At 39.8% G+C, this 26396-nt stretch overlaps 1 protein-coding gene across 1 annotated transcript; it reads right to left on the reverse strand.

Moving 5' to 3' along the window:
* Positions 1-1423: 1423 nt before the first annotated feature.
* Positions 1424-26392, reverse strand: YAF2 (YY1 associated factor 2). Its single transcript, XM_081929052.1, has 4 exons — positions 25887-26392; positions 25397-25522; positions 4777-4929; positions 1424-3189 (listed from the first exon to the last, which is right to left on the reverse strand). The coding sequence occupies exons 1-4, from the start codon at positions 25910-25912 to the stop codon at positions 2952-2954; spliced, it is 543 nt and encodes a 180-aa protein (XP_081785178.1). The 5' UTR covers positions 25913-26392; the 3' UTR covers positions 1424-2951.
* Positions 26393-26396: the final 4 nt, after the last annotated feature.

Genomic DNA, 26396 nt, shown 5'->3' on the forward strand with positions numbered 1-26396 from the left:
ACAATCACTTCCAGGTTTGGGAGCCAAAACGTTCAAGTTCCAGGGCGTTTGAAAACCAAGGTACGACTGTATAAAAAAAACAAACCTTTGCCAATATTTAGGAGGAAATGAATTGTTTACATTGCTCCCACATAAAAAAACACCAATATTTTTTACCTGTACTTTAAAGCCATTAAAACCCAAGCAGGGAATGCCTATTTCATAGCACAGTATTTTAACCAACAGTCTATGTCAGCAGTAGTCCATTTGAAAACAACAACACCCTGTTATTAAAATTAGATTTTAAGACAGCAACACCAATAAATGAGTTATGCAAGTTTTAGATATCACATCAGTCTTTCATTTTATGCAACTAACTATATTTCACAACTAACATTGTACAAAATAGATAGTACCATTGTGCCTGTAGAAGTACTGCAGTTTAAAACAGAAATAAAATACAATACTACAAGAAACCAGCAAACATCACAATTGTCAGGGGCTACAAAATTCCATTGTTCTAGCTGAAATGATATTAAGCATACGTATTTAATATTTTGGGGTTAGATTTACTACCAAAGATCCCATCTAATTTTTCACATTGGTTCACAAAATAAATATTTTCAATTAATGATGGTTTCCCCTGTAACAATACTCCAATGGATTTTGTACCAAATCTGATCCAACAACAATAAAAACGCTAACAACCTAATCCTATGCATATCTTCTCAGAAGTAACTTCCACTGAGCTGAAATGGGCTTACTCCCAGCTAAGTGTGCACAGGATTACATCTTAAAATATGCCAGACATCCTCTTGTAACTTTGTTCTTTCAGGACACTTACTGCTATAAGCTCCAAAGTAAAGCAATATATGGGGTGGGAGTTTTTGCTGTTGAATCAGTCTATTAAGCTTTTGCAGATGCAGAGCCCTGAGCACAACATGTTTGGAGAGGTACAAGCTAGGATGTTTTCACAACTGATGCTAAAACACCTTCACCTTTGTAAAGTGCAATTCTAAGTATGTTTACTCCAAAGTAAATTCCACTCAATATAATGGTCCTTACTCCTTAATAAGTGTGTTTAGGACTACAGTCTCAGATAAGTATAAATGCTCAAGATTGTGCTCATGGGTTTTAATCCTATAAATACTTACCTGGGAGTAAGTCCCATTGAATTCAGTGGGACATGTCTAAGTTGACATGCACAGGATCCCACTGTCAATTTATAACGCATCACTTCCAAATAGTTAGTACGCCATACAATTGGGAAAGAATCAGAATGTACATTGTCATCAGTGGATGTCCATTTGATGGGCAAAGTCATGAATAAAAACACCCTTAGAATTACAAACCATGTCCCCTCCCATTCTACAGTTCTAATGCAAGATTAATTAATTTGTGCACCAAAACATTTAACTGATTGTAAACAAAATGGCAAAACCTATACTCATAAAAATATTTTATTGGAAAGTTTACATAATACCGACTGGGACTGTAAATCTTGTTCTGTATCTATATATTGCTAAATGCATAAATGTTCACAACTATGTCAAAAACAAAGAACTGCATTTTTCCTATGATTTGCTCTATAATATTTAATAAAGGATTTTTGTTTTTCAAAGCAAAAGGCTGATATAGGAACAAATGTTATATATACACACTACTTGCTTATTTATTCACTCTGGTGCAACATTTAATATCACTGGCTTGGATCCAAAAGGCTGCACAGGGAGTATCCACACACATACACAGAATGGCTTCCAAGGCTTACCACCTTTCATCTACAGTCCCCTGCACCACCCACTCCCAAGGCTCCAGAGAACTTTGGGAAAGGGATCCGTTGCAGTGCATGAGCTATGGCTGGAGAAGAAAATGGAAACTGCAAGCCTGCATTAAAACTCTTCTATAAACTTAAGGCTGCAATCTTATATGCACTATCTGGAAGTAAGTCTCACTGAACTCATTGGGATTTACTTCTGAGTAGACATGTACAGGATTGCAATGTAAAAGCCTCTTTGGATCCCAGCCTCTAGCTGAACTGATATATCACTATAACACTGAGCAAGTCTGGGAGAAGGAAAGAATAAGCCAAATGAGAACATTATCACGTTTTGGATGTATCAACAGCAGTTAGATATTAAAATCTAGATTTAAAAAGAAAACAAAACAGAAAATGCCTAATAATTTGAGAACAAATTTCTGTTCAATAACATAGAATACCAGTGTATAAGGACAAGGTAGTACTATACTTGAGTTATAAAGCTAAACAATTAATGCTTGTAACAGATTTACTTATTTTTCCCTTGTAAACATTACAATAAATGTTCTAAATGTGTGAGGAAAATATTGGAGAAGCCAGCAACATAATTCAGTAACAGTAATCTAGTAAAATGTGTCAGACATTGGCAAAAATTCATACAAATGTTTTTTTTTATTTAATAACATTTTTCCTATTCAACCACACCAAGTACCAGCAGGTGTTTTAAAGATAATCATTACGAAAAGTCTTTTGCAGCAATAGTTGATTAAGTTGATCTTTGACTTGCATACATATAACTATGTTTCACAATTCTCAAATAATACATATTTAGGCAGCTTGAACTATGTTATAAAAAAATTCAATTCAGTACATGCCAATAGTATAGAATCCAAGAGTTGTGTTAGAATTCACTAAACTAAAGGTGAAAATGGACTTACCAGTAACACTGCATCAAGAACATTCAAACCACATTTTCATGGCACCTTTGTATATGAAGATTAAAAAGTCATCTGAAAAGGTTTTGTAGATTGCAATGAAATTTAATTTCACTGCTGCACTTGTTTTGTATAAAACTGCATAAATCATATTTGAGTAAACATACAAATCGTGCACTGTGGATAACAAGTCATGAAAATGTGGTAACTGTTGGCAGAAGTTGTGTACATTTGCAAGTTTGGAGAGGAAAGACTAAAGAAACTGGAGTAAATAAACTTTAATGAGATTCTCCATTCAGTGATGAGGCTTCTCCTCTCGGTGAAGACGACCTGGACATTCCTCTCTCTGTATTGTCAGAACTAGAACCGCTCTGGCTGTGCTGATCTGCAGAAGCTGCACTGGAAGCAGGTGGTGACTTTGTTTTTTCCTTAAAGTCTGTAATAATGACTGTCAGATCACCAACAGTAACTTCCAAGTGTTGGGCGCTACTTCGATCCACATTTTTCAACCTGGGCCTAGAGTAATATAAATAATCAAGGAGGTAATTCAGAAATCACCTGAATCTCTTATGTTAAGGTTATATTTGAAGCCCAAACATATGTAAGAAGCTGCCATATTCTAAATCGTATCATTGGTCCACTATGGGATAACATTTTTTAAACTTAATCTGACAGCAGTTCTCCAAGATAATAGATGGTTTTTCCCAACCCAGTTCTCAGAGACCTTGGATTGTATCCAACACTGAACAAGTGGCATTCCACTTGCTCAGTGGGACTTCCCTTTCCTCTTCCCATATTCCCCCAAAGTCTATTCCAGAGGGTCCCCCAAAATTCTTTATGGATTTAAAGGACCAACACCCACACTTCATATAGGTGCTGTATGCTCCCTTTGGCAAGCTCCATTCTGGACCAGCGGAGGTTCCGTGGAACTCATCAAAGTCAGCTTACATAGAGTGTATTACTGTGCTTCAAATGAGTTATGGCAGCACCATAGTGGCAAAATCCTCATTGTGTAGGAAATTTTAAAGCCAGTACATTATGTCTAGCTGGAAAAGAATGCTCCTCTCTACTATCACAACCTGCAATCCAAGCTACAGCAATTGGGGGAGTGCAATCCTGTTCCCAACAAGTTGCACACCTATTCTCAGATCAATGTCTCATCTGGATGGAGTTTCATTCCCTTCATATGACCTCTCTTGGTGGTCTTAGGTAGACAGAGAAGGAGTGATAAGATGGGCTAATTTCAAATTCTAATTAAATAGTAATGGTGTCTATCATAATGGTTACTTTTATTGAAGATAATGTGGGCAGCAGAAATTTACACCCCAACGCATGGGGGTGGGGTGGTTTCATAGTTGGGAGTAATTGTTCAACCATGCTTAATCAACTGGCAAAGCTGCCTTATATTATAAGACAACTGACCCTAGTTATATTACATATATAACAACCATCTGACTGTATTAGCATATACTAATAAATATAGTTTAGATTCTGTAAAAAGATACAGGTTTCTGCTGCCAGTGGAAATTCATTCCACCATCTGAACCTTTCTAAAGTGCACAAGCACAGTGTGCATATAGTTTGTCCAATTTTCAGACATTTTATTGACTGACTGCAAATTTCCTTTTCTCAATCTGAGGCCAATTAAAATGTGTAAAAGGTGAAATCTCCGAATTTTGTTCCCTTTGTGTCCTACTTTCCACTTTGCTGAAATGCTTCTCACTATTAAAGACAGACTTTCATGACCAGAATTTTGAGAGGAGGTAAAAATGCTGGTACCAGATTTTTCTAGAAATCAGGGTATATAATTATTATTATTATTTATTAAATTTATATCCTGGTCTTCATCTGAAGATGCCATTTTAAAAAATATAGATACATGAACGATGTGCTCAGCAACATATGAACATAGATACAGGTATATATTAGGCCCTTTCTGAAGATACACACTTTCCTGTGGTTTGATTCAATCTAACAGCGGAGTACGTAAATATTACAACTATGTGGGTAGGGATCACTGTGTGACTCTTTCCCTTTTCTAAGAATTTTGCAGAGATTATCTCATTTTGTTCTCTAAGTAACAGAAAAAGTACCAAAGTTTACCTTGTTTTCTTGTGACTGTTCTTTTTGCTAGTCGTTTCCTTTTCACTTTTTTCTTTTTCTACTTTGTCTTTTTTCTCTTTCTTTGATTGTGTAGGGGGCACAAATTGCTGCGTAACCTGTTGTGCAACCAGTTGAGAGACAGGTCGAGGTTTCCTATGTGTAAATGGATGAAAGAAATTAAACTCCCTGGCATCAGTAAATGCAGTAAATTTCTGCACGAAAATATTTTTTTTGTAAATTGATCACAGTTAACAATACACCCATTCCACACAGAACCCTATTTAGATTTGTGAATGTAGGCTTCATTTTCTAAAGAACAACTAAATACACTTTGAAGTTCTTGAAACAGTGAAGCCTCTCCTCCCCAACAACTTCCACTGACACAAAAGTGTGTACGACAAAAGTATTTTTAGTCTAACTAGACTAAAATATAATGCACATAGGAAGAAAGGAAGGTGTGTTGTATCAGTCAGACCATGATTTAGCTCTGCATTTTCAAGACAGGATACAGCTCTCTAGAGGTTTCAGGCATGAGCCATTTCCAGCCCTATCCAAACAAAAAACAAAAAAAACCAGGGATTGAATCGGGGACCCTTTGCATTTGAAGCATGTATTCTATCCACTGAGCTATGGCCCTTCCCCAAGTCCCAGGAAAATTCCTAAAAAGAAAATATTATCCTATCAGTGACCTTAAGATTTCTATTGAAGGGTATCCAGTTGCGAAACTCTAAGGCGTTTTTGATAAAACCTCTGTGCGCTAAAGTGGATATGGCAACTTCACAGTCTCATGCACACACACGGGATACATGCACACACAGCCCCCTTCTACAGCTGATCCATGCAGATAAGATAAGAATGGGTTTTCCATCAAATGGCTGACTGATGACTAGATAGGGGATAGTCTGCATGCCTGCTGGGCAGAAAGATCTTAGACTTCTCCACCCACTTCTATGGTGGTGTCTACTACTGTGTCTACTACTATTAGATTTACCTGGAAATTATTTTTATTTCAATATGTAAAAATATTTGCAGAAATGACAACTCAGTAACATTCAGGTACAGCAAGCTGTTAACACACTAATTTTAAAATTCCTAAGGAACCATGTATGACATACATACATCCTAGGAACAATCATCTGAAAACTGTTAATGACAACTTTTAAACTGCTCAAATTGACTGGCATTTTATCCATATCAGTTGTACTTATTTATTAACTGCAATCATATAGCTACCATATAACAGGTGTTCCTTGGGCGGCTCACAAACAAATAAGTAATATAAAACTATAGGGTTGTATAAACTGAGTGCTACTCAAAATAGCTGAACTGAAACCAGTAGTCTGCATCCAATGGTGCTGCTCAACTGACAGTAAAGTTTTCATGGAGGGATGAGGATAGAAAGCATTTTCAGCAATGCCGCTTCCCACTGCACTCCCCGCCTGCCCTAGCCTTCTCTAAATCTGTTCCAGAAAGTTAGGAGACCCTTCAGAGCAGAGTAAGAGAAGACAGAAGGCTGCAGAGAATTTCTGAAAATCGCATGCATTGGTAAGAGCTTAAATGCCAGCTGACAACACCTTTCATACAACACTAAGGATTTTAGTTTGTCATTTCCACTGATTTCAATACAACCTATCACAGGTTAATTTTAAAAGACAACTCAAATGATACGTCTTACATATTTTTGGGAAATTAAATTTTTTACATAAAATTTCACTGAATTAAAAAAGCGAACTACAAAAAGTTGCCGAAGTATTTCTTAGAAACTAGTCATTTAAGCTTACTTAACGCGGGTGGCACTGTGGTCTAAACCACTGAGCCTCTTGGGCTTGCCGATCGGAAGGTCGGCGGTTCGAATCCCCGCAACGGAGTGAGCTCCCGTTGCTCTGTCTCAGCTCCTGCCAACCTAATAGTTCGAAAGCAAGATAAATAGGTACTGCTGTGGCAGGAAGGTAAATGGTGTTTCCATACACTCTGGTTTCTGTCACAGTGTTCCGTTGTGCCAGAAGTGGTTTAGTCATGCTGGCCACATGACACGGAAAGCTGTCTGTGGACAAACGCCGGCTCCCTCGTCCTGAAAGCGAGATGAGTGCCGCAACCCCATAGTCGCCTTTGACTGAACTTAACCGTCCAGGGGTCCTTTACCTTTTACTTAACACAGATTCTCTAACCAACAAAACAAGTAAAGCGTATTCTAATTTGTAGGTTCACACTTTTAGGCATACAGTGATAAATTCACTCATGCCCTGGACAAGATAAGGCAATTGGCAAATTTAAAAAATAAAATCATCATTGAGGCAGTGAAGACTGCCCCAATCCTAAACAAGCAAACTAGCATGTTTGCTTGGAAAACCAGAGGAACATTGTTGCAATCCCAGCAAAATATAATTTTTCTCAACAATAGTGTAAAATTTAGGTTCATCCTGTCTAAATAATGTATGTATTGCCACAGCATGTTTTAAGATTGGGCTATGGCTTTCCTGTAAAGGAGAAAGAAAAGAATAAAACATTATCTAGCAAATTAAAAGACTTCAAACAATATGCATATATAAAAGGAATACTTATCACAAATGTACAATAGTAATGTATTCTAAATAGCATCATAAAAAACTATGTGCTCAAATGTTTTATTAAATATCTAAAAGGATGATGGAATAAATTATTAATAACTGAATGATAGCAAAATAGACCTTGTGAACAATATTTGTATTACACCTCTTTTTACCAATCTTATTCAAAACAAAAGCAAAATTTTGGCAAAATTGCTGTTTTACTCCAGATGTGTTAATGTGGCGCATGGAAAGCAGTTCTTAGGGTTAAGATCCATTTTTATATATAATATTTTTTATTATTTTTCAAAATTAAACATTATCATCGCATAAATATAAAAAGAGAAAATAAACCAAAAAAGGAAGATAATAAAAGACAGAAAAAAGGGAAATAAAACATTTTCACACCGTAATAAATTCAAATTTTGGGATTACTTAGATCCCTCAACTTCCCTCCACTCCCTCCCCTGGTTCTTTTGTATTATCTTAATTTAAACATGTCAAAAATTTCTTTATCTTTAATAATTTCTGAATTTAAACATTCTCCTTAATATTACAAGTATTTTTTTTAAAAAAAACCTGCTACTGTATTAACTTCCATACAATGCTTTTGTAAATATGCAATAAACATTTTCCATTCTTTTTTATATTTGTTGTTGTCTTGATTTCTAAGTCTTCCAGTTAATTTAGCCATTTTGGCATATTCCATCAATTTAAGTTGCCAATCTTCTTTAGCAGGGACTTGTTCTTCTTTCCAGTGTTGGGCTAACAATATCCGTGGGGCTGTTGTTGCATACATGAACAAATTATTGTATTCTTTCGGTATATTCATTCCTGTAATACCTATTAAAAATGCTTCTGGCTTTTTAACAAAAGTTATTTTAAACATTTTTTTTCAATTCATTGTAAATCATCAATATAAAAGGTTTTGGGGAAATGATTTACAGGGTTAAGATCAATTTAAAGCGAAAATTGAACACAAGTTTAATTTTCTAAACAATGGAATACAAACTGAATCTATTAATAGAGCATAAGATGTTACTGCTAAGTGACCCTTGCAAAAAAAATTAAAAAGCCCTTCCACCCTCATATTAATTTGCATGAAGAACCACAATCACCCACTATTCTTCTGCAAGCTCCAATAATTAATAACTATTTGGAAAAAAACTGAGGCTAGAAAATTCATATGCGATCAAGAGAGATTGTCAATTCATTAAATACACCAGGCATAAACGAATACAGTAATGGTAATATTATGGAGGTAGCAGGTCACATGTCATCCCTGTGCAAGATCCACTGAATAGCATAGGGCTTGTAAGTATTCCTTGCTAGACTACACCTTGTATCTATTGACATTTAATTAAAGTTCATTATGTATATGACTGTAATTAATAAACATCAGACTTCCTCACCCATGAGACTGGACCGTTATTACTGATTTTTTTCCAAATTTAGTTTTAATGATACTGATTTTTATGTTGTATCTGTTTTTATTATACAGTACTGCTTTATTGCTTTATGTTCTATTTTTGTAATCCACTTACGACTTTAGAGATGGTTTTACATAAGGCTATAAACCTGTAGTTTGAAGGCTTAAACTCACATATCTAAACAGGGCTAAATATATGTAACTGTCTATTGGATTCCAGCCTAAAATTACTCAAGTACTGTATGGATTGTACCCCTTGGTGATGGTAATGATTCCATCAGCAGAATGGAGAAGGGTGCAGTTCTCAGCAATCCCCCTTACCACTTTCTGCTCTGTCCTGGAAGGTCCCCCACCCTCTGCAGAAGACTTAGGGGTCTACAAGCTACAAGGGAAATAGCTGAAAATTGCTTCTCTATTAAACTGATTGAAACCTTGCCACCAGCTGACTGACAGCATAAGATAAAACATTTTATTTCAATTTCTATGGAAAAGCCAGTTCTAATTTCTGAAAGCCGCTTTGCCATTTATCTATTTATTTGTTTTTGGCACTATGCAGGCTACTTTCTGAAATTTTTATTGGCATGCTAAAAATTGCTATACGTCAGTTCTTAGCCAAACATGTGGGACTAAGTTCATTTCATTAGTCTTAAGGAAACTTAATCATATTTAAAGATTATAAGAATCATTATTATTGAAATTAGCTACCTTGCACAAGCTGCTGTGAAGATATGTGGAAATATGTATGGACTGTATTATGCGATTTCCACCACTGAAAACCAACCAGAGGAGAAATGGTCTGGGTTACTAGCAGATATTTGCAGGCACCTATGGTGGGAAAAAGAGAAGGCTGAACAGAGCTGGTGTTTCCACACTGCATCTGCTGAAAAGCTTCTGACAACCAGTGCAAACTGATTACAGTTCACATTCATTGCCAATGCCTACTGCACTAAACGACTATAGCAGGATGTATACGGCTTTCTGTACTACTGCTCAGCAGTGCTTGCCAGTACAGATTCTAGAATACTGCTAATTGGAAGGACAGGCTTTGCATGCACAACTACTGGATTTTAGTTTCTTTTTAAAATCATTTTATTAATCAGATTTATATATACAGGCATTTTTCTTGTAATTGTAAAAGTGAGCTTAAGCACCTGAATAACCAGATTTGAAGTTGGCTGAAAAGCAAATGACATACATGTCACCTTTGATCCCTGGCCCAGAGTGTCCCTTGTTTAAAGCTCCACTTTAAAACAGCTTGAAAAACAAGCTATGTCCTTGATTTACTCTATTTCCCAGAAAAGCAGTTAAGGATACATTCTCATTATTACATGTTTATTGTAGTTATCACTAGCAAGAGCTGCAGCTTGCAAAGTTTTAATAATGTGTTTTATTTCTCACTCTAATGTTCAGTAAATTTGTCTACATGAACCCACATTATAAAATGAGGCACTATCTTGTACTCCATTACCTTGTAAAAGTACAGCAGCATGACCTTGGTCAAAAACAAGAGTGGTGATATGTATAGGAAGCACACCAGTGGAAATGAGATTCAGTTACTTCCTCTGCCTCACTCAGGGAACATTGCCCTAGGACAGACTAACACACACACACATACACACAGAATATGCCTGGTCAGTTTAATTGCTAACAGTCATTTCAGCTGTTCTTAGCATAAATTAAAAGAATGAGAAAAACGACTAAGCTGCTAGGAAAACACAGAATAGCAAAAGACAGTTAAGGAAAAGAAAACATAGTAAGAGCTAGCAAGAGGTTTGTATTTGTGATCTGAATTACTTGGAGTAAGTGTTAGGTAACTGAATACAGCTGTAGGGTGTTAAAATAAAATAACCAATTTGGAAGCTAGTGCACAGGATTATTTCTTGGCAATTTGCACAGAAAACTCAAGTTCTATTTAGAACTTTGTTCTGATATCTTCTAAGTCCTAAAACATAATCCACTTTTTATTGCTGAACACTTTGAAAATGTAGAGCAATTTCCTTTCTATATTCCTCAAGTCTTAAATTTTGAGTATCTTCCTGGAAGCCTCATTGCAGAATAACACAAATAATGTAGACTTTAACTGCAATATTCTGGAAATCTGTAACTAACTCTTTATTTTTCAAAACAATGAATACTAGCTGGCTACAATGGTATCTCGGGTTAAGTACCTAATTCATTCCGGAGGCCCATTCTTAACATGAATCTGTTCTTAACCTGAAGCACCACTTTAGCTAATGGGTCTCCTGCTGCCGCCACGCCACTGAAGCACGATTTCTGTTCTCATCCTGAAGCAAAGTTCTTAACCCGAGATACTATTTCTGGGTTAGCGGAGTCTGTAACCTAAAGCATATGTAACCTGAAGCATATGTAACCCGAGGTACCTCTGTATATGCATTCAGCAGCTGAGTTGTTTAGTAGCCTGTAATGCCTATGGGGCATAAAAACACAGCAACACCTAGTTAATGCCATGCTGTTACACAATCTAAGAGACTATCAGCAGAGATCCTGTAGAGGAGACTAATTCAGCACAGGGCCACTAGAAGGATACTAAAGAATAGCACATCTGAAAGAGGGCTATAAAGTGCAGCACTGTCCTATTTTCTTGCCTTCTGAGGAAAAAGCCCAGGAACCTCCCAATTTACATGATATAAGTGGGTTAGAAACTCAAGAAGCACACCCTTCAACTAGAACCGTGCCTATGACCCCTTCATATTATTATATAATGCCTATCCCTATTTCCAGGGATGAAGGCATGCCATTTTTTTACCTTGTTACCCTAGCCTTTAGTTTCCTAAAGTGGGAATTTCAGATGTATATTGTGTGTGTGGATGTTTCTGCTTTTAGGCCAGTCTTTCCTTGTATTTGTAGTTAATTTCTCTCCCCCTGCTCCCTTTCTTTGCATTACTAACAATACTTATTCATTTATTTGCAAGATAGCTGATACTTCCTGCATGTGGTAAGGTCTGATTGCACCCTAAAATCAGAGTTCAATTTTCATTCCTGGGAAAATCTAGGGCACAGTTCACCAACCCGGCCCCCAAAGGCTTTCATTGTTGTCCCTAAGCAGGTGCCCCCGACTCCCTGATTTTTTTTTAAAGGTAGATCTCTAGCCTGCTTAGGAAGAAAGTTATGGGGCAAGACGGTCATGACCTTTCAAGCAATTTCTGTGAAGTGAGTGTGAGCATGGTGTGGCCACCTTTGTATTTTCTCTGATTCTGAGGAACACTCGCTGTTGCTATTAGGCAGCATCACTATCAGAGTGTGAGTGTGTTTGTGTTATTTTATAACAATATTGTGTTATCTCTACAATCAGAAACAGTAACACATAGCTCACTTCCCATGGTACGCATAAGATGGTTTGGGCCATCTTTCTCTCTAAGTTTGTGTTATGCCACACTCCCCTTATCAACCATTTTGTGTTATCACAAACACCCAGCAGCTTTTTTCGTGACTGTCACCCCACAGCACTCTATCAAACTTCAAGGTGCGCCCACTGATCCAAAAAGGTTGGCTACGCCCAGGTTTAGGGCTTGTGTGGTCTGCCTATGAAACTGGTGTGATTAAGAATGTGGTTCATCAGTTTAGCTAGTGCTGTTTTAACTCCTATCCGGAAAGAAGGCAGCAGGTAGACTCAGGTTATCAGTCATCCAGATTGTGATGTAACTAGTTTCATCACATGGTGACTCACCATATGGTCCTGAAAGAAAACTGATACATGATTATGACTTCTTTAACAAGCCAGCTAAAACCACCTGGCCAACATGAGAATCAATAGAGCAATGCCAGAACACAGAACCAACTCAGGATCCTGCATCTACTGACTGGTGTTACAGTTCCTTTCATTCTAGTTTTGTGTATACAGAGTCTGAACTAGAATGGTTATATTGATGACATAAAACAATTGACCAAATGGTATCTTAACTCTAAACAGTATACACAAGATAGCAGAAACAGTTAAAACCTATACCCTAAACTTAAATTGCCAGTTTAGGTTTAAAACCTACTTGTTACTTTGGCTGTCTCTTGCTGCAGCAAAAACAGCAAACAAGGCTCTGGTAAGACACACAGCTCTTTCCTTTCTTTGGATTGCAGCCAAAAGCAAGTTACATGAGCAGTAACTCCTGTTAGTGTTAAAAGCAAGCAGTGTGAAAATACAGCATCAAACATCCTTTTATTGTCTTCTAAATGGTACCCAGAAACTAGTTTTTAGCTCCTTATTCACAGCTCCCTAGCTCCATTTTACTTTTCTTTCAAATAAAAGAAATGACTTTCTGAAGTGTGAGACAAAAAAGACTTTCATTTATATTTCCAAAATTTAGCCGCATTAAAGATCTAACATCAAAACTGTAAGATAAAAACATCTGTAGCATATGTAATATACCATGTATATTTGTTATTTGAATATTCCAGAAAATAATTTCACCAATGATTAACTAAAAGAAAAAGATTGACATTTAACAGTGCATTAGAATCCTAAAGCTGAGTAATTCTGTAGTGACCAATGTAACATTGGTAAGCTTCTTTACCTATTTTGTATTTTAGCTAATATTACTGAGCTCCAACTAACATTAAACTTTTTGTTAACTGCCTTGATCATCCCTACAAAAATAAGCAAAAAGTATGCCACAAATTAAATGCTTTATTTTTATTGTGTTTCAAAAGCTGTGACCAATGTAACAATTTTACAACCTGAAGAATTTATAACTTAGGTGTTTTCTCTAAAAGTGGGAATCAGGATTTTTCCATTTGCATCAATATACATAAAGAGCAATTATTTTATGGGCAAGTGTCAAACTTATGGTAGTGCTTATTGGAAACTGTCAAAAAAAATGTTTTCTGGGAAATGAACTGTGTTCAATTTTAAGATGACCAATGTAAGATGTGAAAATTCATTGATAGCCAAGCCATCTACAAATAAATGACTCCAAAGCAAGATTCTGTGCATCTCACACTTTACTAGGCATTCATAAGTTGCATGTCAGCATCAAGTCCATGTGGAAAAGTCAAAATGCTCACAGCAACTTAGGCTTGTTATTTGTTTCTGTTCAACCTAACCTCTGTCATTTGCAGGGAAGACAAATGCTACAGAAGGCCTCCTATTTAAAAAGATGATTTCATACTAATGAATATCATATTCCATCACTTGGCTAACTAATTGCCTTTTCAATTTACCAGGCTCAAACTCAACAACTTTGCCAGATGACTCCAGCACATCAGTGACTGCTTCTGTGCTTTATTTCTGCATAATCACATTTCCCATAGGGACATTATTCCCTGATTATTAAATAGTGTTGTGAGTTGGGGGGGAGGGGGTAGGCTGCATGCTGAAACCCTTCTAATTCCTGGGCCCAGCAAGTGTTAAAATCTAACCTAGGATTCAAATTCCTTGGATAGTGAGGCTAACTTCCTGGTGAAATAATGGGCCATTAAAGTACCGTATTTTTCGCACCATAGGACGCACTTTTTCCCCTCCAAAAATGAAGGGAAATGTGTGTGCGTCCTATGGTGCGAATGCAGGCTTTCGCTGAAGCCTGGAGAGTGAGAGGGGTCGGTGCGCACCGACCCCTCACGCTCTCCAGGCTTCGCGGACCTCTTCGCAAGGAGCCGGAGCGCTCCGGCTCCTTGCGGGGAGTTGCCAGCATGCCGAAGCCTGCGCGCGCTGAGCTCAGCGCGCCCAGGCTTCGCGGACCTCTCCGCAAGGAGCCGGAGCGCTCCGGCTCCTTGCGGGGAGTTGCCAGCATGCCGAAGCCTGCGCGCGCTGAGCTCAGCGCGCCCAGGCTTCGCGGACCTCTCCGCAAGGAGCCGGAGCGCTCCGGCTCCTTGCGGGGAGTTGCCAGCATGCCGAAGCCTGCGCGCGCTGAGCTCAGCGCGCCCAGGCTTCGCGGACCTCTCCGCAAGGAGCCGGAGCGCTCCGGCTCCTTGCAGGGAGTTGCCAGCATGCCGAAGCCTGCGCGCGCTGAGCTCAGCGCGCCCAGGCTTCGCGGACCTCTCCACAAGCAGCGGGAATGCTCCCACGGCTTGCAGAGAGCTGCCTGTTTGCGGGCTGGGGTCGGGGGAAGCTCGAGCTTCCCCCGCCCCAGCCCCGCGCCTGGGGGGGGAAAATAATTTTCCCCTTTATTTCCCCCCCAAAAAATGGGTGCGCCCTATGGTCCGGTGCGCCCTATGGTGCGAAAAATACGGTAACAAAGGAAGTGGCTTCGTGCCAGACAATAAATGGGTTGGCCCTTCTCCCCCATCTTGCTGATAGAAAGACAAAGGGTAGAATGGAAAGTTGAATTATGTGAGATAGAAGCTAGAAGCAATAGTCTGGGAAACGAGAGAGAGAAAGAGGGAGAGAGAGATGATGATGATGATGATAATTTATTTATACCCCACCCATCTGGCTGGGTGGCTTCCAACAAAAAAACAACAACAGATGTCTTCTAAAAGTCTGGTAGTTGTTTTTCTCTTTGACATCTGGTGGGAGGGCGTTCCACAGGGCGGGTACCACTACCGAGAAGGCCCTCTGCCTGGTTCCCTGTAGTTTGGCTTCTCGCAATGCTTGATTTCTGCTTGAATCTCAGGCTGCAGCTTTGAAAGTAGCAAGACTCCCTTGGGGTCTTAATGCTGTAGGCTCAGGTTGTATATATGTGTAGGCTCAGGTTGTATATATGTGTAAATTAACCATATATCATAAAGACACCGCAGTCTCCACTGTACCTCATTCTGAAGGAAACACAACCCCTGGGTAAGTGCCTGGAACCCCCCGGAACTTGCACAGCTAAGAGATTGGGATGACATGCAACAATATATTGACACATAGTTATATTATCTTTCTTCTAAAAGCAGTAACATATGTTCACTCCACCCTTGCCAGATCTGTCTTTCAGACCGTAAGCTTTTTGAGGGCAGGCACCTTTTTTGTGTAAAACTCTGTAAGATGCTCTACATTGCTTTGGGGGCAATCCTATGTCAAGAACCACTGTAATGAGCAACTTTGGATGCATCAGATCTCCAATGGCATTAAGCTGCCAACATTAGTTCATCCAAACATACACTTGCTTAGCTTGCTCATTCTGACTCAGCTGAGGCTCAAGCCCACTCAGCTCAACCACATGCCCTGGCTACTGGTGTACAACACTATTTTAAAGGCTTGCTTTCCCTGTGACAGACCTAGGGAGAGCAACAACAGCAGCCCCGCTGCTGAACAAAGCCTGGATCTGGTGTAACTGTACTTCAGCTTAATTTACACCAGCTTGCTTTGGGCCAGTTTCTTCTGCATAGGAATGCTCTCCTAATAATTACTACCATTTCAGAGAATAAAAGATGACAGTCCTAAAAAGAGGTTTAAATGACACCCATGTCAACACATTTATGCTAGGTAAGTTGCACCATTGTGGTGTTAAATCACAAAAAAAATGTTATACATAAAACACATTTCAGTTAATATCACATTTTCTTAATACCAAGAACATCAAAGTGGAGAAAAAAGTTAAAACATAGTTTTTCCTTTTCAATTGTTGGTGGAGAATGTATGTGCTGTGTGACTAATCCAACACACTCAACCAATTTAAGTTTTATTGGCCTTAGCTAGTATGATTTTGTTTGAAACATAAAATTTATAGTCATTACACCAATGAGAAAGCAAAACTATCAATACAATCAAGTATCATTAACCTTTTCTCTGTTGTCTTGGGAGAGGTCTTTCACTGAACTTTAGGGAGGGGGAAAAGAAATATTTTTAGTCGAACATGGCACTGCTGTTGTTTTACTCACATGTAAAATGTCATTTTGAAAAACTGTTGCCAGATAATGAAACTTTCTGAAATGATATTTAAAATGATATAGAACACATTAACTATACATGAAAATAAAAAATGAGTCTGCAGGTTGCCATTATCATGGAACTTCGCAGTTGTATTCTGATTTGCATTATTGTAAAATGGAGATGTAATGCAGTCACGTTTAAGGAGTTATTTCTTGATCACTATGGTTTTTAATGGATATACCGGTAAAAGTCATGGCTAGCAGCCCTCATCTTTGACCATGTATTACAACCAAGCCATAACAGCTACTGTTATTTCAACTGATCCCTAGAAGAGAATATGCTAAAACTAAGTAACAGCATAAAAATAATCCACCAGTTTCTGTCAATACGTCTGTGGTTTATATGCATAATAGACTGGACATGGGAAGTTATGCTGACATAAGCCACATTCATAGGATTGCTTGGCCCATTAAAGATATCTGAAAGACCCTGGCCAGAAAAAAATAATTATCTTTATAAAGAAAGTATAAAGAATTTCATCAAACATTCTTTACCAAATTATGGAGCCTTGTCAAAGTGTGGTGACACCTTATTTCTCCAATGCATCAGTATGTTGTTGGCTAGTAAAGCTATTTTGAATGATTAGAGGCTAATTAATGTATATCTTGAGGCAAAGACTGTAGAAGAATTATTATTATTATTATTATTATTATTATTATTATTATTATTATTATTATTAATTTACTATTTATTATTTGTATCCCGCCCATCAGGCTGGGTTTCCCCAGCCACTCTGGGCAGCTTCCAACAAAGATTAAAAATACATTAAAATGTCACACATTAAAAACTTCCCTGAACAGGGCTGCCTTCAGATGTCTTCTAAATGTCAGGTAGTTGTTTATCTCTTTGACATCTGATGGAAGGGCGTTCCACAGGGCGGGGTCCACAGGATAAGAATCACTGTGATCAATTTGTGTTTCGCTTTGGAGGTAAAATCTCTCACATCCGTGTTGACTACAGAGTAAGGAATGGATGCAGCTAGGACAGGTGTTGCTGAACTACAGCTTCCATCAACTCTGGTCACTAGCCATGGTTCCTGGGGTTGAAAGAAGTTATAGTTCAGTAACAGCTGGAGGGCCAAAGGTTTATATCTATATTTGAGCTAGGACATTGTTGGGTCCTGTTATGGACACATTTCAGCTTATGAAGCCTGGAATCCCTATTTGCACTGTAACCACACACTTTTGGTGTATAGTATAAACACAGATGCATAGGACTATTGCCTTCTTGTATTCTTTTATTTTCCCCACCTCTGTGTCAGACTGAGAAATGGCACAGGCAGAATAACTTCAATCTCCTGATGATCCCTTCATATAAGATTCAAGTGCTGTACTTCCTCTTCAGTGAGTAACTATCTTTTAAAGTATTTCTTACAAATTGGTGTAGAGAATTCAAGCTCTAAAATCTAAAGATTATTGCACCTGGACATGATAAGCAAGCAAGCCCAAATGATGGACACATGCTACCTCATGCTATTTTACTTGGGTCTCTGTGTATGCAAGCACACACATACATGCTCAAGGCACAATGCTGAATCTTCTATTTAGTGTAAAACAGTATCCTGGAAAGTTCAGTTTTTTAATTACTATTTTAAAACAAGTATCTAGCTATTTTGGTTTTGAGAAACAACTTGCAAACCATCCAATGGAAAAGAGACAGATAAGCAAAATGTATGTGGTTAAGCATTGGAATTTCAACACTCTTAAAATGCTCATTCTCCTTTGCTCAGGTATCTATAAACTAGCGGTAGTTAACCTGTGGTCCTAAATGTTATTTGACTGCAGCTCCCATCAACTATGTCACTTGGTCACATTGGCTGGGGCTGTAGGCAGTTGGGAGTCCAGCATCTGGAGTGCCACAGATCAGCCATTCTTCTAAAATCCATCCTTTCCCCGCCCCCTCCTGCCCACCACAAATATCTAAAGTGTGACTTTCACTCACATACATGTGTGCATGTGGAGCTTTGCGGGTGGGGGGAGAATTCATTTTGCCAATGGTGTCTGTTCCACTGGTGGATGGGCACCATTCAATTTCACCCAATTTAAAACTGTAAGCTTAGTAGCAGAATAAATTAAACTGCCTTGACTCTTCTGCCAGTAATGTATATCTTTGGAAGCACAGAAAACTTAAAGCAACTGTCAAAATATACACCAATATTTTCAATGTTATTTTTTAAAATTGGGTATAAATAATGCTAAACCATAATATTCCTGGTTTTGTTGCAGGCATTGCTTCGATGTTAAAACAAAGGGAAAGTACCACCAGCTGAAATAATTTCTTGCAAAAATGAGTATTTTATTGTAGATGTATCACATCTCACAGTCTACCAAACAAAATAGAATTGCCTGAAATATAATGTTAACGAAATATATTCCAGTGTTCCAATCTATAGGAGATGTGCAAGCCCAAATGGCTTCTGGCTGCAGATCTTCTTCGATGATTCTCAACTATGGGCATAAATTAGATGAGCATCGAATACTAGATGCACTGCATTGCTTTCAATAGAATGCACATCCAGATATACATCCTGTCAACATTCTGGAGCAAGTACAGCTGATGAAGGCATAAATGTTATATGAAAATTAAAAATCACTTGATTAGATTTTTCGTAACTCCCATGTTTTCATAGAACACAAGGAGAACTCTGTTGGCTTGTATCAATAGTCTTATCAAGTCCAGTGCTCTGTTCTCAACAGATGGCTTTATAAAGACAACAAGCAGTGAAATCTAAAAAGGCCCCAACATGATTATCACTGTTATTGCTGCACCTTAGATTTATTTTGTGAAAACATGAAATTACTTTATTTCTCTTCATTGATAATTATTATTGAATTTTCATGCACAAATGTTTTTACTTTTGAAAGCATACAGGGACTTTCACAATTAATCTTTATTTTACAATATTATGCCGTAAATTTCATAGTATTCATATCTGCCATATAATCTAGAACAGAGTAAATGAACACTCATAATCAGTAAGCACATATATATTAATAAATACATAATAAACTGAAACTGCAAATTTCTGAGGACTTAATTACTAACATTTCTCACCACTGAACATTTAACAGATTGCTGCGTAGCCTACTGCAATATTTGGCAGTGGTTTTACAATGCAAAGCAATGCCCTTTGGGAACCATCTGAGGCTATCACTTCCACACAGAAGGCACTTATCCTCAAAAGCACAATAGCAAGGGAATTTGTTCACTGTATCACCTGGCAGTTATGACACCATACATTTTACAGAATACCGATCTTCTCAAATCTGAACACCAAATATGGTTTCAGACCTGCAAAATCTATTTGCATTTCATTTTATTTGAATGGATAGCATGTAATGTCTTTCAAGTGCAAATTTAGAAAACGGTGTCAACATAGCTGCTAGAAACCTGATATTACATCTGTATACAGATTCACCCTAGAGCAATGCATGGCTGCCTATGTATGAATGTGAGAAGGCTGTTATATATAGTTGCATGACTGACATGTACAAAAACCGGTCTTTTTGTATAAAATAGCAGCACAAGTTCTAAATGTTTTGCTTGCTTCTGAATTTACCCCTTAACATTTTATGCAAAAATTATCAATACTGTATATCTGACCATTTCTATTATTACTAAGCAAATTCCCTCCAAATTAATGAGTTTACTGAAACTCTAGGTATCACGAGTTGATATCAAATTCTATCTATATCAAAATGTATGTATCAAATTGAAATCTCTGATATTCTAAGGACTCTGGTGACTACATAATAGTTTATCACAATTGGAATCAGTCTCACAACTCTAATGCTGCTAAATTAGAGTTTTAAAAGGAAATGATTATTGGTATCTGTCAATAATTTAAAGATGTTGCTTTTTGCATCTCTATCTAGGGAAGGATAAAGTCAGACACATATTCCTGATGTAAACAAAATTCCTGATGAAGAGCAATATACAAATTAAATAATAATATTTGTTAAATACTCTAAACCTAGGTGAGGTATAAAATAGACCACACCCACCACTTTTCAGAGTCCCACCATCCCCTACCAACTAGATGACTAGAAGTACAAGAAGTTTCAACTGAATCCTCCTTTCTGAAAAAGAAAGTGAATGGGACTTCATGATCTCTGTACTTGGACTATTTAACAAATGTGTAACCAGAACATTCAGGTTTCAATGCCAGATTGGTGCCAACAGCCTTTCTTGGATAAAGTTTGGTGTGTAAGGAAGTATCAAATCATTTCCATACAGTATAAGTAAATGCTAGAGGCAGCCAATGCTCATTTTCTCTCTTTCTAGATCCCTGACCTCTCATACTCTTTTCACCCACAAAACCACATTTCCTCTACCTCTTCAACTGAGGCCATTGCAGCAAGAGATATACTTCTGTGCCCACCAATCTGAGAGCAAATATGCATGACCTTACTATACTGTATCTGTAGCTTACAAAAATATTTTTCATGCCTTGCATAATTTAATGTTTAATTCACTATTACAAGTTAAGGTGATGGCCATGAACTCAGCTAGAGCTTAACAGGGAACAGAAAAATTGGTCTGTTAATTAGCCATGATAAATAAATGGAACATTCATATTCAGTGGCAGTATATCTCTGCTTATCAGACACTTGAGACAAAACTAAAAGAAATGATTGTAACTTAATACCTTGCTTGTAAGCTTTCAGAGGCATCTGGCTAGCTGCTGTTGGAAACAACATGCTGAACTAGATGAATCTTGATCTAATCCAGCAATGCAGTTCTTCAAAATCTGTCACTTATTCAAATATTTTAATATATCCACGGACATAATGGGAGGAAAAGAAAAACCACTTGTGATGCAGCTGAATAGTACCAAAGGCAAGGAGGAAGCACTGTAGAATACCAGGCAGGTTTCCAGTAACCAGAAAAAAATAGTCCTTGATGCCAAAACTGCTTTATTTATGTATTTATTTTACACTGTGAGCTGCCAGCTATGATAATGGTGGAAAACATTAAGCATAGGGAAGCCAACAGAGTATACAGGTTAGAAAGATCAGGCAAACTGATGTTTTACTGAAAATTCATAATGTGGTATCCAACTAAGTCATAATCAGATTAGACCCACTGAAATGAGTGGACTTAAGTTACTCATGGCTGAGCTAAGTCCATTGATTTCATTGTTCTACTCCAAATATGGCTAGAACAGTGTTGGCCAAACTCGGCCCTCCAGCTGTTTTGGGACTACAACTCCCATCATCCCTAGCTAACAGGGCCAGTGGTCATGGATGATGGGGATTGTAGTCCCAAAAGAGCTGGAAACCCAAGTTTGGCCAACACTGGGCTAGAACCACTGAAATTAGTGAATACTTATTATGCCTAAACAAGGTACAAAAAATAGTAAGAGGAGGCATATAATATAAGCAGTATTAGCAAGGTTATTATGAAGACATCAACCTGAATAATTTTTTTGCTAAATCTCCACTCATTAATTTGATACACTTTGGCACAAATATTCAATATAACAATGTATGAATAAAGGCATAGCTTTTATTATAAAACTGCACCCTGTAAGCCTTGATTAGTGAATGAAATCCTATGCCTTCTTACTTGAAATTAAAACCCATTAAACTCCATGTGATTTGCACAGGGTCAAGATGCAGAACTGCAAGCCTGCACAGACATGTATCTCTCCCCCCCCCCTCTCTCTCTCTCACACACACACGCAGGGTTCTCCTATGACTTTTTCAATTTGGGGGTATCAGTTCAGCATTATGGGAATTGGGCAGGGGTGGCTAACCTCTTTTGTCCCAAGGAAGCCCTCTGGCAACTGCATGCCAGTGATGGGTGTGGCCATCCCACTCTCTTCACAAATACAGACACAGGATGCAGACCCTCCTGTTGATCCATGCTGACCAGCTGTTCAGAAGGGGTTATCACCCCCCTGCCTGCTTATCAACTGATCAATCCGATGACTGATGAGAGGTTGGGTGGAGAGGTTTAAAACACGCTGTCTACCCTAGTGCTGTATCTTTCTCCCCCCCTTTTTTGGTCATTGCCAAAATTGGCAGGTCTTGGGAGAGACAAAAAATGACTGTGCCAGGAAACAGACACCCCTGATCTAGAGCTTTGGGGTTGAGTGTAATCAATGTACACATCCAGAAGATGCTCGTAAATAAGTGTATGGAGGCTAAGGACAAATGGATGGTATTAAAGAGGGCAAGACGGCTTTGGAAGGGGTTAGTATGCCTGTGATAGATGGAGTTGAAACATGCCTATCTCCTCATTTTTGGATACCCCAGTAATAGCAGTAGCTAGGAAGCCATTTTTATCGTCTTCCTAGGCCTAGTCTCTTCTAGGAGAACTGAGACCTGGCTATGCTGATGCATTTTCTTGTTACGTCCAGGATTGACTGTAATGTATGCTACATTGGGACTACAATGTAGACTATTTTGCAGCTGATGTAGAATGCCACCACCTGCCTCTTACTGAACATTGGAAGGTGAGAGCCTATTCAGCCAGTGCTGCAGCAACTGTACCACTACTAGCACATTCCTGGCTCAGTTCAAGGTGATGATGCTTAACTCTAAAGATCTTTGGGGCCTAAGATCCAGAGAGACTGTCTTCCCCTATATCAGCCAATGTTGCATGTACACTTAAGCAACAAGACCTTGTATACTTTCACTTCACCAATAACAGCAGCTACCAAGAGGGGGCTTTTAGCACAATTGCCTTGAGGTCCCCCCTGTTGATAGCAGAAGGTGTTATTCTATCTCTGCCCTGCATAAGGTTTAGAAGATATATTGTCTCTTATTATGCCTAGGTGTATTGTTTTACATTGGTTATAAATATTGTTGCTTTAAAATTATGCTTTATTTGCTCTGTGAGCCACCATGGGCAAAAGTAAAGCAGCATATAAATAAATATTAAATTAGTAAATATGTAATCATTCATACATATGCTTCAGTGCATTAAATCTCAGTCACTGAGGTTTAATAAACCTGTGACTTACTGGACTCATAAGTACAATACTTCCACATTTTTCCTGTAATGCTGCTGCACAAAAGACTTATTTTGGATTGTACAGAATTTCCCAAGCAATGGAATGCATCTAACCTATAACGGGTATGTAATAACCTAAAAAGGGTATATAATTAATTGTAAGTGGGCAAACAATATTGCTGTGAGTAAAATAAACATTTCTACATAAATAAGCCATCTCCTAACTGTTTGTCACAATTTAGTGTGACCGAAAAAGAGAAATCATGACACAGTTGTGCAGATAGGACAAATCTTCATTATTAATGTCCAGGAATCACCAGGGTGGGGAATGGATTTACCTTTTCCCTCAGGAGTATCTCTTACTATAACCTTTTACATCCACTTAAATCTATGTAAATGGATTTTATTTTCCTCCAGGAAAATAAGTGTTGTACGGAGACAAAAACCTGACATCTGCCTATGTGTGGCCCAGTCCCAGAAACAGCTGCTGGGGTGGTCCTCTGACGTGAAGCATCTGCCACCATTGGAGGAAGATGAAGAGCACAGGAAAATGTGTAACTTTACCAGTATCTGTTGGAAGGTAAAGGCAGAATGTGGGAGGTGAGGATGAGAAGTGGAAAATATGTATGCTTTAAGTTCCTAGACCTCACATGTAACCAATGGAAGGCCAGTGTGGAAGCAAGAGTTATCTTCTTAGTCAGCACTGTGGCTCCTGTAGTCATCAACAGCCTATATGCCAGGAGCTCCTGCGCAGATAGCAACTATGCTTTCAAGGTGCTGACTGAAACAGCTCCTGCCTCACTCACTGCCTCCCAAAAATTACCAGTAAAGGCGTGTTCCCCCCACCATGGTAACCCCAAAACAGTAACTGGCAACTAATCAGCTGCCATTCTACACTCCTCATTGGCAGGTACCTCCCAGGGATTCTTCCTCTCTCCTCACACATATCCCACCCAACATTAGGAAGGGCATTTTGCTATTAAGGCAAGACATGACAATGGCCCTCACTTCAGCAAAATATCAGCAAGTATGAAACAGACACGAACAACCAAGAGACTGTTTGTTGAAGTATTCTAATCCACCATGAAAAATAATTGCAAAAGTCATCTTTTAAATGAGCTAACAGGGCTACACAGTGGACTATAAGCAGGCCTCAAAAAGAAAATCCAAGCCCTTATCCATTTCTGTCCTACCTTCAACAGAAGGCGACTTATTTTTGCACAACAGGACAGCATTCACATTTAGTCAGTTTAAGGTTTTTTTATTTTTTATGTACATAGGGAATGCTACATCACCATGAGCAGGATTAAAAACAAACAGCAAACACTCTAGACATCTGCACTGTTTGTGTGAGCAGAGCAAAGCAAAGCAAAGCAAAATAAAGCTGAGGAGGGAAAGGAGCTTATTTTCTATCCCATCCCAGACTGCATGACTGGCAAATCGAACCATTGAGGGTGGTGCGAGAGAACGTGTGCCTTTAAGTTCACAGAAAAGAAATTATCTCTAAGCCTTTGGGGGGGGTGAGAAAGAGACCATGTTTACTGGGCAAGGGCGGGGAGAGGAGAGGAGGAAAGGAAAGCAGACGGAGGAGGAGAGCGGAACGGAGGAGAGAGCTGGTGCCTGCAGCGCATCCACTCCCTCTCCTGTCACCCTCTCCTGAGGAAGAAGAAGGAGGGAGAGCAATAAATAATAAAAAGCCTGCCCTGGTGGCTATGATGGTGGCGGCGGCGGCAGCAGCCTCCGGGCTCTGCTCTTCTTCCCAGCCGGCGGCCCCCGGACGCCTCTCCTCGGCCAGCCCCGCTCCCTCCCTCTCTCTCTCCCTCCCTCCTTGGGGATGCGGGTGTCACCAGCGCAGGCCTCTCTGGGCCGCTCACTCACCGGGTGGAGGTGCCCTTCCTCACATCGCACATCATGCACTTGAAGGCCTCGGCGCTGTTCCGGAAGGTGCACACGCTGCAGTCCCAATAGCCCTCGTCGGAGGACGGCTTCGGCTGCCGCTTCGGCCTAAACACCCCCCAAAAAGAGGGGGGGGCGAGGAGGAGAAGGAAGAGGAGGAGGAGGAGAGAGAAGGAGGTTTAAGGCACAAAACAAGACATCGCTCCCTTCCCTCCCTCCCTCCCACTCGCTCGGGGCCTCGCTTCGCCCCGCCGCTTGCCAGCTACCTCTTCGCCGCCGCCCCCAGCGCCCGCTCACCGCCATTCGCTGCGCTGAGGGGACGACGCCGGAGGCTTTGGCAGCAGAGGGGAGGGGGGAGAAGCGGCGGCGGCGAACGGCAAGCGCAGCCCCCCTCACAGCGCCGCCGCTTCTCCCCCTCAGCAGCGGCCTGTTGCGAGTCGGCGCCCGCTTCCCCTCCTCCCTGGCTCCTCACCTTGTGGGGCTCTTCTTGTCTCCCATGCCGGCTCCACAGACGCGTCTCCAGCCCGGCGCGGCCCTTTGTGTATTTGTCAATAAGGAGGAGCGAGCCGAGGAAGCGGGGGGTTGGCTCTCGAGCCCAGGCAACCAAGCGAGGAGGAGGAGGAGGAGCCGCTGCCGCCGCGCACAGCGCGCGCCGCCGCCAACAACAACGGCCGTCCGCTGCTTTACTGCGGCCGACACCGCCGACTACCGCAGCCTCCAGCTGTCGGGGGAACTCCTGCCGCCGCCGCCGCCGCCGCCGCTTCTCCTCTCCCCTCCTCTCCCTTCCACCCGCCCTAACCTCACGCCTCTTTCTTCTCCCTCACGTGTCCCCCCGTCGCCAACCAGCGGCAGCCCGCAAGCCAGGCCAAGGCCGAGGCGCCCCAGACGGCGGTGGTGACAACCCTGAAGTCGCTCCGGCTGCGGCGGGATGAGGGGGGAGGCGAGCGAGAGGAGGCTCCGGTGCTTTGACAAGAAGACTCCG

The sequence above is a fragment of the Podarcis melisellensis genome, assembly GCF_964234715.1.
Source record: "Podarcis melisellensis genome assembly, chromosome: 10".
In the NCBI taxonomy this organism is placed as follows: domain Eukaryota; kingdom Metazoa; phylum Chordata; class Lepidosauria; order Squamata; family Lacertidae; genus Podarcis; species Podarcis melisellensis.